Genomic DNA, 14564 nt, shown 5'->3' with positions numbered 1-14564 from the left:
CCGAGGCTGAAAATGCAGTTTTTATTCTTCAAGCAGTTGAAGCTCCTAAAGTATTTGTAAAACACATGAATGTGAATGTAAATAAATATGTTTTTCAGAGTTTAAATATGTGAAATAAACACATTTTTAAAAGGAAGAAGCTTTTTTTTTTTTTTTACGTTTTTCCAAAATAATGTTTTATCGTCTGGAAGGCAGAAACATTTCTGATAAACAGTAATAAAGTTTTTTATTTTAAAATGAACTGTGTGGTGAATGAATGATGCTGCTTCTATCTATTTTTTGTTTGTATATTTATGAGCTAAATAAGCTGATAATTAGATAAAAAATAAAAAATTTCATAATTAAGAGGATTAATAAATACATACCAATTATTAAATAATTGTCAACACATGTAGTAATGGATTAACTGGAGCATCCAGACTCCAAAAATTAAATTAGTTGACAAAACAACATATTAAACAGTATTAAAGCTAAACCTGCACAAAGTATAGTTACTTTTTGCAGTTAAACTGTTTATTAATGCATTTCAGGCAAGAACATAAATTTATTTCACATGTCCAATTATGTAATTCAATAAATTCTGAGATCTTTTTAATAAAAAACATAAAAATTAATGTAAAAAGTAGCAAAACTGTCTTGTAATGAAGGCTGTTCCAGCGCTCTGCTGCCCCCTAGTGTTTATATTCTGCGCTACAAATCAGCTGATTAATATGTAAAGAAAACAAAACACTTTCTCTGATTTTCCTTTCTTTTTTATGGAAATATGTTACAGTTATATTACAGTTATTTAAATGCCCAGAAGGAGAAAACAAAAACAGTTCAGACACAAAAGAAGGCGACTGCAACTAAACCGAGACAGAAAGGGCAAAGGTCGCGAGGCCGAAAGGGTGACGGAGGAAGAATAAATACTGCGATACCACAGAAGAAGAGTCCTCTCTCCGTCCTGTTGGGTTTTTAGCAGCAGGGACCAGAAGCTCGTGGAAAAACGGCGCACAGCGTCGTCTGCAGTCAACCAGAGGTTTTAAACACATCAGAGCAGAAACACGCTGTGTGTGTGTGTGTGTGTGTGTGTGTGTTTTTAAGCTGTGTGTGACCAGTGTGAGAAAGTGCTTCATGTTCACAAACACACAAAATGACGACATTTAAAAAACAGCAAAACCAGGGATTTTTTTTTCTTTCCATTTTTCCTCCAGACTTAAAATTCACAATTTTACTACTTAAATACATGTTTGTGTAAGTTTACAACATCTCAGAGTAATATTTAGTAGCTTAAGTGGCTCACAGAGTATAAACATTCAACAGGCATATTAAACCTTGGCTGGTGGTTAAAGTCACATCCTGGCTCTACAGCTAAGCGGGTCAGAAAGTTTTGGCTCCTCCGTCTGCCTGCAGGGTGTGAAAACTTTCTGGTTGAATGCAGATCTGCTCCTGATTGGTTAGAAAACGCTGATGTAGAAAAAAAGTCTTCATATAAATTACACCAGTCTCTGATGATGAAGTATCTGTCTCCAAACCAGGGCCCTCTCACACACACACACACACACACACACACACACACACACACACACACACACACACACACACACACACACACACACACACACACATCCTGACGTCATGCTCAACACGATACACTGCAAAAACACTGAATCCTACAGAGTATTTTTAGTTATTTTCTGTCAAATAAAACAAAATTAACACATTATCTTTAATATTGATAAAAAAGTAGATTTCACCTACATACATTTTCCCCCATTTTTAAGGAGTTATTAATTTAAAACCAGCCAGGATATCCTGCTGAAAGCTACTTTAAAGTTAGCTTTGTTTTATTTTAAGTGTATTGAGACATTTGCACTAGAAAAAGACCAAAAATCCTCAGTAGGATTTAATTTTTGCAGTGCAGACAAAGTAAAGAGAAGTGAAATGAAACCTCTGCGCATACAGTAACGCTACATCTCTGCAAAAACACAAAGTTCACCAAGTGTTTGTCTGGTTTCAAGTGCAAATATTCTAGTTTATGATAAAAAAAACTAAACCAACTCATAAGTAATTTTTCTGTATATATATATGAGCTTGTTTTAAGTAAAACAATTTAATACTTATTAAAAAGTTTTAAATGAATGAATTATTCTCCAATAGGTTGCAGAAGAGTTGTTTTTTCTTATTTTAACATATTTGCAGTAGAAACGAGACCAGAATTACTTGGTAAAAGTGAATTTTTTGCAGTGTTCCTCCACACGCCACCGCGTAGCTGCCTGGTTCTGGTTCTGGTTCCGGTTCCGGTTCCGGTTCCGCTGCAGGTCGACCCGGGAATGTAGGAAGAAGTGCCGCCGCTCAACAGTCAAACCGCATCTCCAGCGACTCCTCGAAGGCCCGGCTGTCGTGGCCGGCGCCCGACAGGAAGGCGGCGGAGACGGGCGCGCCGGTCGCCGTGGTGACGTTGAGGAGGGCGCCGCCCGGGGAGCCGGCGGCGGGGCTCCGCAGGGCGGCCGCCGTGATGCTGGTGAGGTTGATGCCCAGCGTGAGGCGGGTCTGCTCCAGAGCCTTCTCCGGCACGGCGAAGGCCTCCAGCTTCTTCTCGCCGTTGGCCATGTAGGAGTTCTGGCAGCCGCGGCAGATACAGTCCAGACACGCCTGACCCAAAAACACCGACACAAACTCAACCACCAAACAGAACCCGACTCATCATCATCACTACTAGATGTTATTTCAGCTCATTAAAATCAAATTTAACTCATTTAATTATTAATAAATTACTTAAAATAAAATGAAAGTCTAATAAATTAATAATTCACTCGTAATAAATGTATTGATCTGATGAATTGTCAAATTTATTATGATGAATAAACTTGATTATAAATTAGTTTAAATAATAATGAATTTGACGATTCAAATTAATAATGAATCTAAATAACAAATTAAAGGATAAATAATAAAATTCTAGAATAAATGAATTGTTGATAAAAGTGCAGTTTAAATAACATGATAAAGTGTTATTAGCTTTATTAATATTGTTTTATTAAAAATACATAATTATTCCATAAACTTTACATTATTATGAAACATTTAAATTAATACTGATTAATGATTAATCAATAATTATAAATTAATTAATTTAAGAACAGATAAAAACCAAAGACATGGGTAATTCTGAGGGTAATAAGAAAACCAATACAATATAATATAATATAATATAATATGATATAATATCATAATGAGTTTGGGTCTCACCTTGCGGTTGGAGTAGCAGGGACAGCGCTGCCCCCTGCAGGTCAACACTGACGGGTTCTGCGTTGCTCTGCCGCACTTGCAGCCTTTCTTCTCCACGGCTTTCTTGTAGAGCGGTTTGGAGGGGCTCGGTGGGTGAGAGAGGGGGTGTGGGTGGGGCGGCGCCCTGTCGCGGGGCTGGTTGCGCGGTTTGGGGGCCCCCTGCCGGGCCTTGGTGTAGGGCTTCTTGTTGGGCCCGTGGTGCTCCATGGTCTTCTTCAGGGCCTTGTTGGGGACCAGAACCGTCTTGCCAACCTTTGGGGGGCCGCCATTGGGGACCGGCACCAGGTGGGGGTGGGGCGCGGCCGTGGGGAACCTGGGCTCGTGTTTGGCGGTGGCGGTGTGGTGCTGCGGGGTGGGGAGCGCCGGCCCCCGCAGGAGGCTGGTGATGTTGAGGGGCTGCACCTTCTCGCTGTCGCTTTCCGAGCGGGAACGCTTGCGGTGGCAGCGCGGCGGGACGTGGGGGGCGACGGCGGAGGGCTGGGGCAACAGGTGGGGGTGGGACGGCCGGGGGCCGCTGTCCAGGACCAGGCAGGCGGGGTCGAGGCGGTGCGGCCCGTTCAGGGCGGGGTAGTTGGGCTCGGCGGGGTCCGTCTCCAGAGTCCTGAGCACTTCCTCCACGCTGAGCAGCAGAGAGCCCCCCCCGTGCTTCAGCTCCTCCCCAAAATGGCTGATGTCGCAGAGCCCCGTCCCCCCGCCGGCCGCCACGCTCACACACACCGGCAGCTCCTCCGAGAAGCCCTCCTGCTTGGCCACGCCCGTTTCCACCGCGACAGGCTGCAGCGAGTCCGCACCCACCAGGCCATTGCAGTCGTGGAGCCCGTTCACCGTGGCGCCCCTCTCCTCGTCCTTGACCTCCGTCGGGGGCGGAGCCTCGTCCGGCGCAGTCCTAGGCGGCGGTGACGACGGCGACCAGGAGTTGACCTCCGGCTCTGGCTCGCTCTCGGCTAGCGCCAGCCCCTCCTCCAGGATGGCCTGCAGGTCCGGCGAGTCGCTGGCGGCGCTGGCGAGGTGCGGCGCCAGCGGCGACTGCGTGATGTAGAGGCAGAGCTTCCTGTAGCAGCGGACGAGCAGCGAGAGCTGGCGGTTCTCCTCGAAGCGGGCGTAGTCCTTGCACCAACTGCAGGATGGCTTCAGCTGCATCCGCTGACCTTTGCAGCCGCGGCAGACGTAGTGCTGGCAGGACGAGTTGGTGGGAGCGATGGGGTCCTGCAGCAGATTACCTGAGAGGAGAATGACGACAGGAAGGACCTGTTAGCAGATAGCCGCTAACTGCTGTTAGCTTTGCCACCAATGCCGGCTGATGCATATTCTACACGTTCCTGTCCCACCTAAATATCATTTATATTTATTGTGTATGCTATATTTAGAATTATTGACTATTTATTGTACAACAAATTTAAATGTTCAGCAAAAAAATAATTCAGATTTTTGTGAGCGATCGGCACGTTATTATGTAATTATGAAGTGGGAGGAAAACGATCATTTTTTAAAAATATTTTTTTACGTAAGAATCTAAAAATTGTATAGTTGAATTGATCGATCACATTAATCGTAAATAATGGATTCTTGAAATAATCGTCAACTGATTAAGTAATTGATTAATTGTTAATACAAAGTGAAACACTTTGTTTCACTTTTTGTTTCCTTGAACAGGTTGGTATCGGTCTATACGAAATATATTAATTCCATTTTTTGCACAAAATTATTCTTAGATAATAAGATTCTAATCTCATCTGTTCTGCCCATTTTGAGATGCTTTCGGAATTATACAGAAATCTTTGACAAGCAAAATTGGAGCCTCCTGCACAACCAACAAAAATCAAGCAAGTGGTTTCTGGATGGTGAGTCAACAACTAAACTCTTGTCTTTTCCAGCAGCCATTGTACATCTGTGAAACCAGCTTATGAAACTCAGTTTGAGTTGCTAGGTAACGGCACAGTGTCCATCTACTATCAGAAACTTTTGAAACGGCACCGAAAAACATCAACTTATTGCCAAAAACCAGCAGGACGGTTTTGGTGAAATGCTTCAGCTGTTCCTGTTAGTTTAAAAACATGCAACATGTGAATATTTGCTCCCTTTAAGATAATTTCTCAACCTGTTCCACAAATCCAGAGGTCAGAGAATCAGTATTTATTTGTTCAAAGGGCCTAGTCATAATTCCCATATAGAATCTGTTACAAGAATAAAACAATAGTATTTCACACTTAACTTCATTGACTCATAAAAGAAACTTCATTTAAACTAATAGCTGGATCAAAAGCGTAGATGAATATTTTTGCGTAAGTCAGGAGGGCAGCTCATCCTGAGCAGATTCACTTTGACAGGCTGGAGAAACAGCAGCAGGAGAATCTAAATCCTTATTTAACCTCCTGAGCGTCGCTTGGCGCGGTGTTTGCCGTGGTGTTTGCTGCGGTGTTTGCCGTGGTGTTGGTAGCGGTGTTTGCTGCGGTGTTTGCCGTGGTGTTTGGCGTGGTGTTGGTAGCGGTGTTTGCTGCGGTGTTTGCCGTGGTGTTTGCTGCGGTGTTTGCCGTGGTGTTTGGCGTGGTGTTTGCTGCGGTGTTTGCTGCGGTGTTTGCCGTGGTGTTTGCCGTGGTGTTTGGCGTGGTGTTTGCTGCGGTGTTTGCTGCAGTGTTTGCCGTGGTGTTTGCCGTGGTGTTTGGCGTGGTGTTTGCTGCGGTGTTTGCCGTGGTGTTGGTAGCGGTGTTTGCTGCGGTGTTTGCCGTGGTGTTGGTAGCGGTGTTTGCTGCGGTGTTTGGCGCGCTGCCGGACGCAGCGACAGCTGCTCTTTGAGAGGAGCTTCCTTAGCAACGCCGGCTTTTAAAGCACGCAGCTGCAGACGGGAGAAAGGAAGAAGGTCCATTCATAAGAAACAAGCGAGCACACACTCCGCCGACGCCGCCTCCCGACGACACAACGTCTATATTTAACACACAGCTCAGTCGGCTTTCACACTGATGCATTACTGACAGACGCAGGTTACCTGAAAGCGCTGGGAAAACGATCAAAACGGTGATAATATTTCAGTTCTGTTATTTATGTTCTCCTCCAGGGTTTATTTTAATGACTAGAAGTGGTTTGATGATTGATCAGGTTCTGTCCGGGTTTTCAAAAAGATACAGAAGTAAAGGACAAATAAAGAAACGTTCAACTGAAACAAGATCTCCAGCAGATTACAATGATTTACAAGTTATTAAAAAACAGTTTTAAAAAGAATAAAGAATAGAATCAACCAGTTTTATCTGATTTGTGACAAAAACATAACTTTTTACTAAAAAGAAAAATATCAAACCACAAAATGCATTTTAACACTGTAAGTCTTAACATTAATAATAATAATTATTATTATTACTAATTGCTATTATACCATAATAATCAGAATAATACTATGCATTACTATTACTACTATCAGTAAAGTAATGAAACTATAACAGTAATAAGACTAATAATATTATTATTATTGAATAATAATAATAGCTGTTACTATTATGGTAGTAGCATTATTACTATAATAATAGTAGTGTTATAATAATTACGACAATAGTGCTATAATATTAAGATTTTATCATTAGTGTAATAACTATGAAATGTAAAATATTTAACATTATTTTATTATACTAATAATTTTTTAATAAGTATTTGGTCGGTTTTGACATAGAACGTTTATAAATAAGCACAAATTATGTTTAATATCAATTACACAAATCAAAAACAAAATTTATTTATACCGAAAAAATATACGTACAAAAAAAGTCAAATTTTTAATAATTCAGGCAATAATTGTCTTTATGAATTCACATATTTATAATAATTAAGTAAACGAAACAGTGTTCTGTTAACTTATGTAACAATGTTTTACTTTTATCTCTTGATATGAGGTGAGAAGCGATGAGAAACTGACGTCCAGACGTCCTGTCTGGTGAATGTAAACATCCGCAGCCAAAACGCCACACATACGGGGGTGTGTCATGCTGCATTCATGGCGCGTAGGAATTCAGAGCTTCAAAACTCGCACGCTGGATTATTTGTGTTTTGCGTTCGTTTTTTTAAAATACAACTTCAGTGAAAGTTCTGAAATAACAAATCCTGGAGAACATTCAGATTGAGGTTTTATTTTTTTAAACAAACTATATAAATAAGCATAACTGAAAGAAGATTAGCTACATAAAAAAATTAAAAAAATTCTTCATATGACGGAATGTTATTTTACCCAACCAGCTCCACAGAGCTTAACGTGTTAGCTCTGTTCAATTTGTCTAAAATTATATTTCTGGCTGGAACAAACAGCAAAGCTCCAAACATCATCACACACGCTCATATTTCCGACTGTCCTTGAACGCAGCATAAATTTAAAAGCTCGCCCCCACTGTCACATTAGCTGAAGACAGGAGGGGGGGGGATGGGAATGGGGGAGAAACCTGTTTTATCCCAGAAATAAGAGCTTAAAGCTGCTGAAACCGAGGAGAGACTCACCGCAGACCAGGCAGGACAGGGACTGGCGGAAAAACGGCAGCACCTTGCAGAGCTCCGCCAGTTCCCGCGGATCTCCGGGGTCGCACTGCAGCACCGAGCGGCTCGCCGACACGTAGAGAGCGGTCGCATTCACCGGGTTCATCTCCGCTGGCTGGCTCGGTCCGTTTAAGTGGATCAGTACGTTAAAAACACATAAAAACGAAAGGGAAAAGAAAGAGGAAGGAAGCCACACAGAGATAAATTAACCCCCGATCAACTCCCGCTTTCTGTGAGGTAAAAATATTTGTCGAGGGAGTCCGGCGGCTTTGGAGAGAGCATAGATGGAGGCAGGAACCTCGGTCAGTTCTCCGTCGGTAAATCCCACATATATAACAGTCTGAGCGCAGAGAAATCCCTGTTACACATCCCCAGTCACATCCTTGGCGTGATGTCCCGGTCCGGGAGACAAGGAGCAGCTCCTAAAGGGCCTATCATGCACATGTCGTCGGTTTATCCTCATCAGCTCCGCTTGTTTCCAAACGACATGAAAAATAAGACGGTTGAACCCGGACTGGAGCCTGCTTCCCCCGCCTTTTGACGCTGCTTTCGCCCGGTTAACTCGCAGCAGCTCCGAAATTCACATGATAAAGTGCTCCGGTTTGCGCTGCGCTCCAACATGTGAATCCATTATCCACATGCATTTTCCTCTCGTGTTGTCCACAGCTTGTAGCGCATGATGCATTAATTAAACCCTCCAGTTGCGGTGCAGCCCCGGCGGTAGCAGGCTAGTTATTTATGGTTGTGTTATTGTTCGCAGAGATTCATGGCGGCTCGAAAACAAAACAGGCCGCTCCGGGGTTTAAATGGTCCTTTTGGGTGAGAAGTACCGGCACCCCCGGCTCAGCGAGAGGCGGCGGTGAAACGATAGATTCCTGGCATGAAAACAACAACAGTAAAAATTATTAAAAAGCTTCGCCGGTTCTGTCGCGGCAAAGAAAAACAAGCGAGCGGAAGCCCCGGGCTTTCCTGACAGCGCAAGCCGCCTGAGCAGCACCGGGAAGCCGGCTACATAAGCAGGCCGCGTCCCCGTTCACGGGATTAAAAAGATTCCTCCTATTTCAGAGAAAATGTAACATAGAACAGGAAAAATTAACTCCTCTCGTAACTTTTACAGGACCCTAAGAGTGTCAGAGAACACAATATTAAATTATTTTCCCCGTTGGTGTTCGTTGCTATCATTAGCCGCTGTGCTGCTTCTCCACACACAAACAAGGGGGCGCTGTTGACCACATCTCGCGAGAATACACGTGAGGATGTACAGTTCAATAACAAAATAAACCGTTCATTTTTAAAAGATTCCTGTTGATCAAGTTGATGGGAGGGAAGTTATGTTGATTTTTAAAAATAAGGAACACAGGGGGGGAAAAAATAACATGAATAAATAATATTATTTTATTCTAGAGGAAAAAGTGTTTGGTTTGCAGATTTAAAAAAAAATATTTCACTTTTAATAACTTTAGAATTGAAAAGAGACCAATATAAATACACTTATAAATGGAAATCTACGTTTGTGTAGGGTGCAAAAAGAAGAAACAACATAAATATAATCATAAAATATAGCAAATATTAGATTAATAGTATAATTACAAGAAAAAGATGGATATTCTGGCATGAAATGCAAGTAGGTAGCACAACAGTTAGCATTTCCCACTGTTTTTCATACGCAGTAAGTTTAGGTTTAACAACACCATTAAGTTGTGGTTCGTACTAAATCAAGTTTATGAGGCGTACACCATTAGGACTAATTGGATTACCAGTTGGTTTCATTAAATGTGGTTCCTGACTGAGCTGATGACAATGTTTTTCCTTGCTTTTAAGGGAGCACACACGATGTCATGCACTGGAAATAAACATGACATTGTTTTTTATCCATTCTGCAGCCATATTGAAATTTTTAAGCTGCGACTGGTAAAAAACATTTGGGTTCCCATGTTAAAATTCCAGCTAATTGTTTGAACTCATTGGCTATTTCTAAACGTCCTGAAGAGTATATCACACATCTGCCTAGTCATTTGAAACTTGCTAACATCAACTGAAATTGTTTCTCTTCACGTACTGAACATTGTTGTTGGTGCAATACTTTAGGTCAGAGTCCCACGTAGGTTTTCTCAAACTCTTTAGCAATAGACAAACGTTGTGAAACAGTCAATGACTCCCTGGTGATCGTAATCTAATGAACTTTCATTTCCTAATTTGGCATCAAAGGTCAAATAATACTCAGTTAAATATTTCATAAGTGAAATGACTCTTCCTCTTTGGTCTTTAATATTTCCCAACTAGTGAAAGCTTTCCAGGATATTAAAATAAGCTAATATTCAGATATAAATTTGTATTTTTCAAAGTTTGGTATCAAAATTGGCAAACTTTGCAGTTGATTACTGATTAAATGTTGATCTAAACGGTAAGAATGGTGGAAAGTTTAAGAGTATTGACTCATCTCAAAGAAACAGTGAGACACGTTGCAGAAATTTATCATATCATGATGCAAACATGCTGATAAGATTTACTGTTTCTTTCTCATCATCTTCCAATTAAAAACATAAATGCCCACTTTTTTCCTAACAGAGGGAAATTCAAGCAGATACGATGCATTAATTGTTTAGTGATGTAATTTCTGTTATCTGCAATGTTTCTTGCTAGTGTTGAGTTTTATCAGGATAAAGTACATTGTCATTTTATTCAATAAATCCAATATCAAGAGAAATAAAACACCTTTTGAAGTCAGTTAAAATATTAAAGCACAAAGCATCCACCTTTAATTTATGAAAGAAACCATAAAAATAAGGTTTTCAGGTTATTTTCTGATGCAGCTGGTTGCTGACTTACATTCCACACACAGGAATAATTCTCCTTTAAATAACATTCAGTGTGTGTCAAACAGCAGTGACTCTTCTTCAGTCTATTACACTAACAAAAAAAAGACTAAAATACTTCCCTGCTCATTCTCTGAGTTTTAACCTCAGTCTATTTTTACCACATGTGACAGGAAGTTCTACGTCTTTCTTTCTGCACATGCTCCATTCTCTGGTTACAGGTTACAACATTGTCTGCAAATGTTTTCTTCCAGCTGGCAGGATTATCAGAAGTTTATGCCTGAATTACTGTTAACAAGATTCCTGAAGCATCCCGACCTGCAGCACACCTCACTACTGTCTCACCACTTCTCCCACATCATGAACTACGATGCCTTTTAGTGCTGATTCTACTTTTTAATCAAGTTTATTTGTTTGGCACATTTCAACAAAACACAAAAATACAAACCAAATGTTGGTTAGTGTTTCATTTATTATGGTGCAAAAGCAACTTTAGATTTAAAAGAACAAACAGCACCTGGACATTTTCTGATTATTATTTTCATGTATTTTTCAATTTTATTTTACAAAGAGGTGCTTTTTTTAATAATCTTCTACTCTGACTGTGTTTGTATGATGCATTCATGGAGGATCTGTTTTTTTCTGATCATGAGGTAAGAAATAAATGTTTAACAGTTTTTCATTTCCTTTGTTTTACAGAGAAGAGCAACAACTGCAACATGACTAATAACTTCTGACACATTTCTGTTGGACAAAACTCAGGCCTTAAAGGCACCAGACCAGGAATATAAAGGATTCAGTTTTATTCTGTAACATGGAAAATTACATGCAAATATTAAAAATAAAGGAAGTCTTTAGAAATATTGTCCAAGATGGAGCAGACTGCAAAAATACGTTTCACCAAGTAATTATGGTTCAGTTTCTAATCTTAATACACTTAAAATGAGGCAAAACTAACTTATAATTTTTCAGCAACATATCTGAGTTTAAGTAAATAATTCCTTAATATTGATGAAAAGGTTCTAGTTCTAATGGCAGATTATTTCATTCTGACAAGGAAAAAATGTCTTTTAATAAGTGAAATAACATTTTTAACTAAATATTTAGGAATTATTGACTGATAAAGTCTCCTGTATTTTGCAGAAACGTTCATTGTAAGTCAGTTTTGTCTTATTTCAAGTAAACTAAGACTTTTCTACCAGGAAGTCGACGGATGTTTTTGGTAATATTTTGTTTTTGCTGCGTGAAGGAAACAGATTATTCTATCAAATAATCTTAAACTAATGTATGTTAACCATTGAATTTTAAGAATATAAAAATATCTAAAACATTCAGTTTCTTATTATTGTGTCTCTAAGAGAAATCATTAAAAAAAATCTTAACTGACCAAAAACTAGAAACGTTTGGTCTGATTCAAGGTTGGATGGTTATAAAAATAAATGTTGTGTTTTTAAACACTGTGACTGACTTTAACTTTAATGCTCTGATGTTGTAAACTGAGCTGATTTACACCTGAAGAACTTTTCCAGATAACACGATGAACTGTTGATTCTTTCTGCAATCATATTTCCTGTCCCCAAGAATAGAACCAGATGAGTATTTTAAGCCTCGGTCGTTACGCTAATAAACTAAGACGGTTGTGTAACGCTGAGTGGAATTACGTGAAACATGTCCCTGTTTGGAGTTTATACGACACAAAGGAACGTTGTGTCATTCAGTCAGTAATCCTCCAAAAAACACTTATCTTTGCAAAAGTATCTAAATTCCTAAAACTGCATTAAATCTGCAGACTTCATTGTGTTCATTGCAAAAACTCAAATATTATTGATCTCATTTCTAAAGTAAATATTTTAATACATTTGAGATGAGACAAAACTAACTTACAAATAACTTTTTTGAAACATTTTTGATTGTTTTCAGTCAATAATTCCTTAATATTGATTTTTAAAAATAAGTTTTGTTTTTAACTTGAAGATTATTTCACTTACAAGACTTTTTTTCATATTACAAGTGAAATAATCTGCTAACGGAATTTTTCATCAATAACAAGAAATTATTTGTTGAAAACTTATTTGTAAGTTAGTTTTGTCTTATTTCAAGGTCAGAGATTTTTGCAGTAGTAGAAACTACACTAAAAATAATGGGTTTTGTGTTTTTGCAGTGTAGTGCTTTGAAAACGTATTTACTGACATGTCTTGTCAAAGTCTGGCTTTGGCCTTGAACTGCAAATTTGTATTGTAAAAATTCCTCTGAGTTAGTTTTGTCTCATCTAAGTATGTTAAAATTTTCACCAGAAAACACAAAATACTTAATATTTCTTGTTTTTGCAGGTATATTAGGTTTTATTAAAGCCCAACAGACAGTGGTGCATCATTTGCAGTGGAAAATAAATGATTCACGGTCTTCAAAAGCTTTGAGTCACTGGGGTTTTCTTAGCTGCAGCGACTTCCCCTCTGCTCTGACCTGATTAGACGAGGCCTGTTTGTTTTCTGATTCCCCCTAAAATACATTTTACTCCATGAGGGAGACAACTGGCCCCCTGCGGAGTAAAATACAGCTGCAGGCATAATGACCAAAAAAGGAGTTTTCCTTCCCGACGTCACTACATTCATGCTCAGTGTGGGAGATTCCTACATCGTCAAAGAAGAAGCTGAAATGGACTGAAAGGATCATGAATAATCGATTATTGAATTATTAATTTGATAATTGTGAGTGGAGTTAATCCACTGCAAAAACACAAAATATTTCCAAGTATTTTTGGTTTATTTTCAACTGTAAATATTTTAGTTCACTCGAAATAAAACTAACCAATAAGTAACTTTTCAGCAGGAAATAGGAGCTTTTTTAAAAACAATTCCTTAATATTAATGAAAAATTACTAGTAGTGTCTGAAGTAATAATTTAATTATTATCATCTCTTTAATATTTATAAAATAAAAGTGCTTTTACCAATGGCAGATTATTTCACTCATAACATGGGAAAATGTCTTGTTATAGATAAAATAATCTATCAGTGGAACTGGAACGTTTTCATCAATATCAATAAATTATTGACGTACAAAAAGCTCCCACTTGTTGCTGAAACGTTATCAGTTAGTTTTGTTTATTTCAAGTGCAGCAAGATATTTGTTCTAGAAACCGGAGCAGAAATACTTTTGTGTTTTTGCAGTGTGTAACTTTTAGCTTGGCTAAAATAAAAGAGGAAATAAACGTTTATTTCCTGTCGTGTTTGTCTGACGTTTTGCTGAAGCTCAGAGGTTTCTGTACGTTTCCAAACATCCAGACACGCTGCGGCTGATTCCCCGGGTGTGTGTCTGCTTACTGCTGCAGTTAGCAGACATTTCCACAGAAATGTGTCTCATGACCATCCTGCTTCCTATTTTGCTGCTATAAAAAATCCTCCTGCTCTGGTTCCTCCATTGCAGTTTGCAGCCTTCCTGTCTTCGTCTCCTCCAGGTTTCAGCATCATGTCGTCTCTTTCCTGCAGCTCCTGGATCTTCCTGCTCAGCCTGGCTGCTCTGATGCTCATCTCAGCGTCTGGAGGTAAAAACTGGATGTTTTCTGTTTTAACTGAAACATTATTCATATGAGAATCTTCTTACCAAATTTGTTCATTTAATTTGTTGCCTATTTTCTCTTTCTTTCAGTTCATGTTTTCTAACATTGTTTATTTTCTGTAATTTTTTGTTACTTCATTTAATTTTAGTTTTTTCCAATTGCATTTTTGATGGAAAAGTAAAAGTTTGGTGTATTTATGCAAGATCTCCAACAGATAAGAGTGAAAAATTCTAGCAGCGACTCAAACATTTTCTGATCAGAGCAATAAAGATTCTGCACTGCAAAACACAAAACCTAGTTCACTTGAAATAAAACAAAACTAACTTACAAGTCATTTTTCAACAAGATATAGCAGCTTATTTAAAGTAAAAGATGCCTTAATATTGATGAAAATCTACTTATTCAACACGC

The 14564-nt window shown here is 39.2% G+C and overlaps 1 protein-coding gene across 1 annotated transcript; it reads right to left on the bottom strand.

Annotated features, from left to right (window-relative positions):
• Positions 1-1872: 1872 nt before the first annotated feature.
• Positions 1873-8989, bottom strand: msl2b (MSL complex subunit 2b). Its single transcript, XM_055059428.1, has 3 exons — positions 7744-8989; positions 3232-4490; positions 1873-2634 (listed from the first exon to the last, which is right to left on the bottom strand). The coding sequence occupies exons 1-3, from the start codon at positions 7883-7885 to the stop codon at positions 2335-2337; spliced, it is 1701 nt and encodes a 566-aa protein (XP_054915403.1). The 5' UTR covers positions 7886-8989; the 3' UTR covers positions 1873-2334.
• Positions 8990-14564: the final 5575 nt, after the last annotated feature.

The sequence above is a fragment of the Poeciliopsis prolifica genome, unplaced genomic scaffold (genome assembly GCF_027474105.1).
Source record: "Poeciliopsis prolifica strain line A6 unplaced genomic scaffold, Auburn_PproV2 SCAFFOLD054, whole genome shotgun sequence".
Taxonomy (NCBI): domain Eukaryota; kingdom Metazoa; phylum Chordata; class Actinopteri; order Cyprinodontiformes; family Poeciliidae; genus Poeciliopsis; species Poeciliopsis prolifica.
This window is presented reverse-complemented; position numbering and strand designations above follow the sequence as displayed.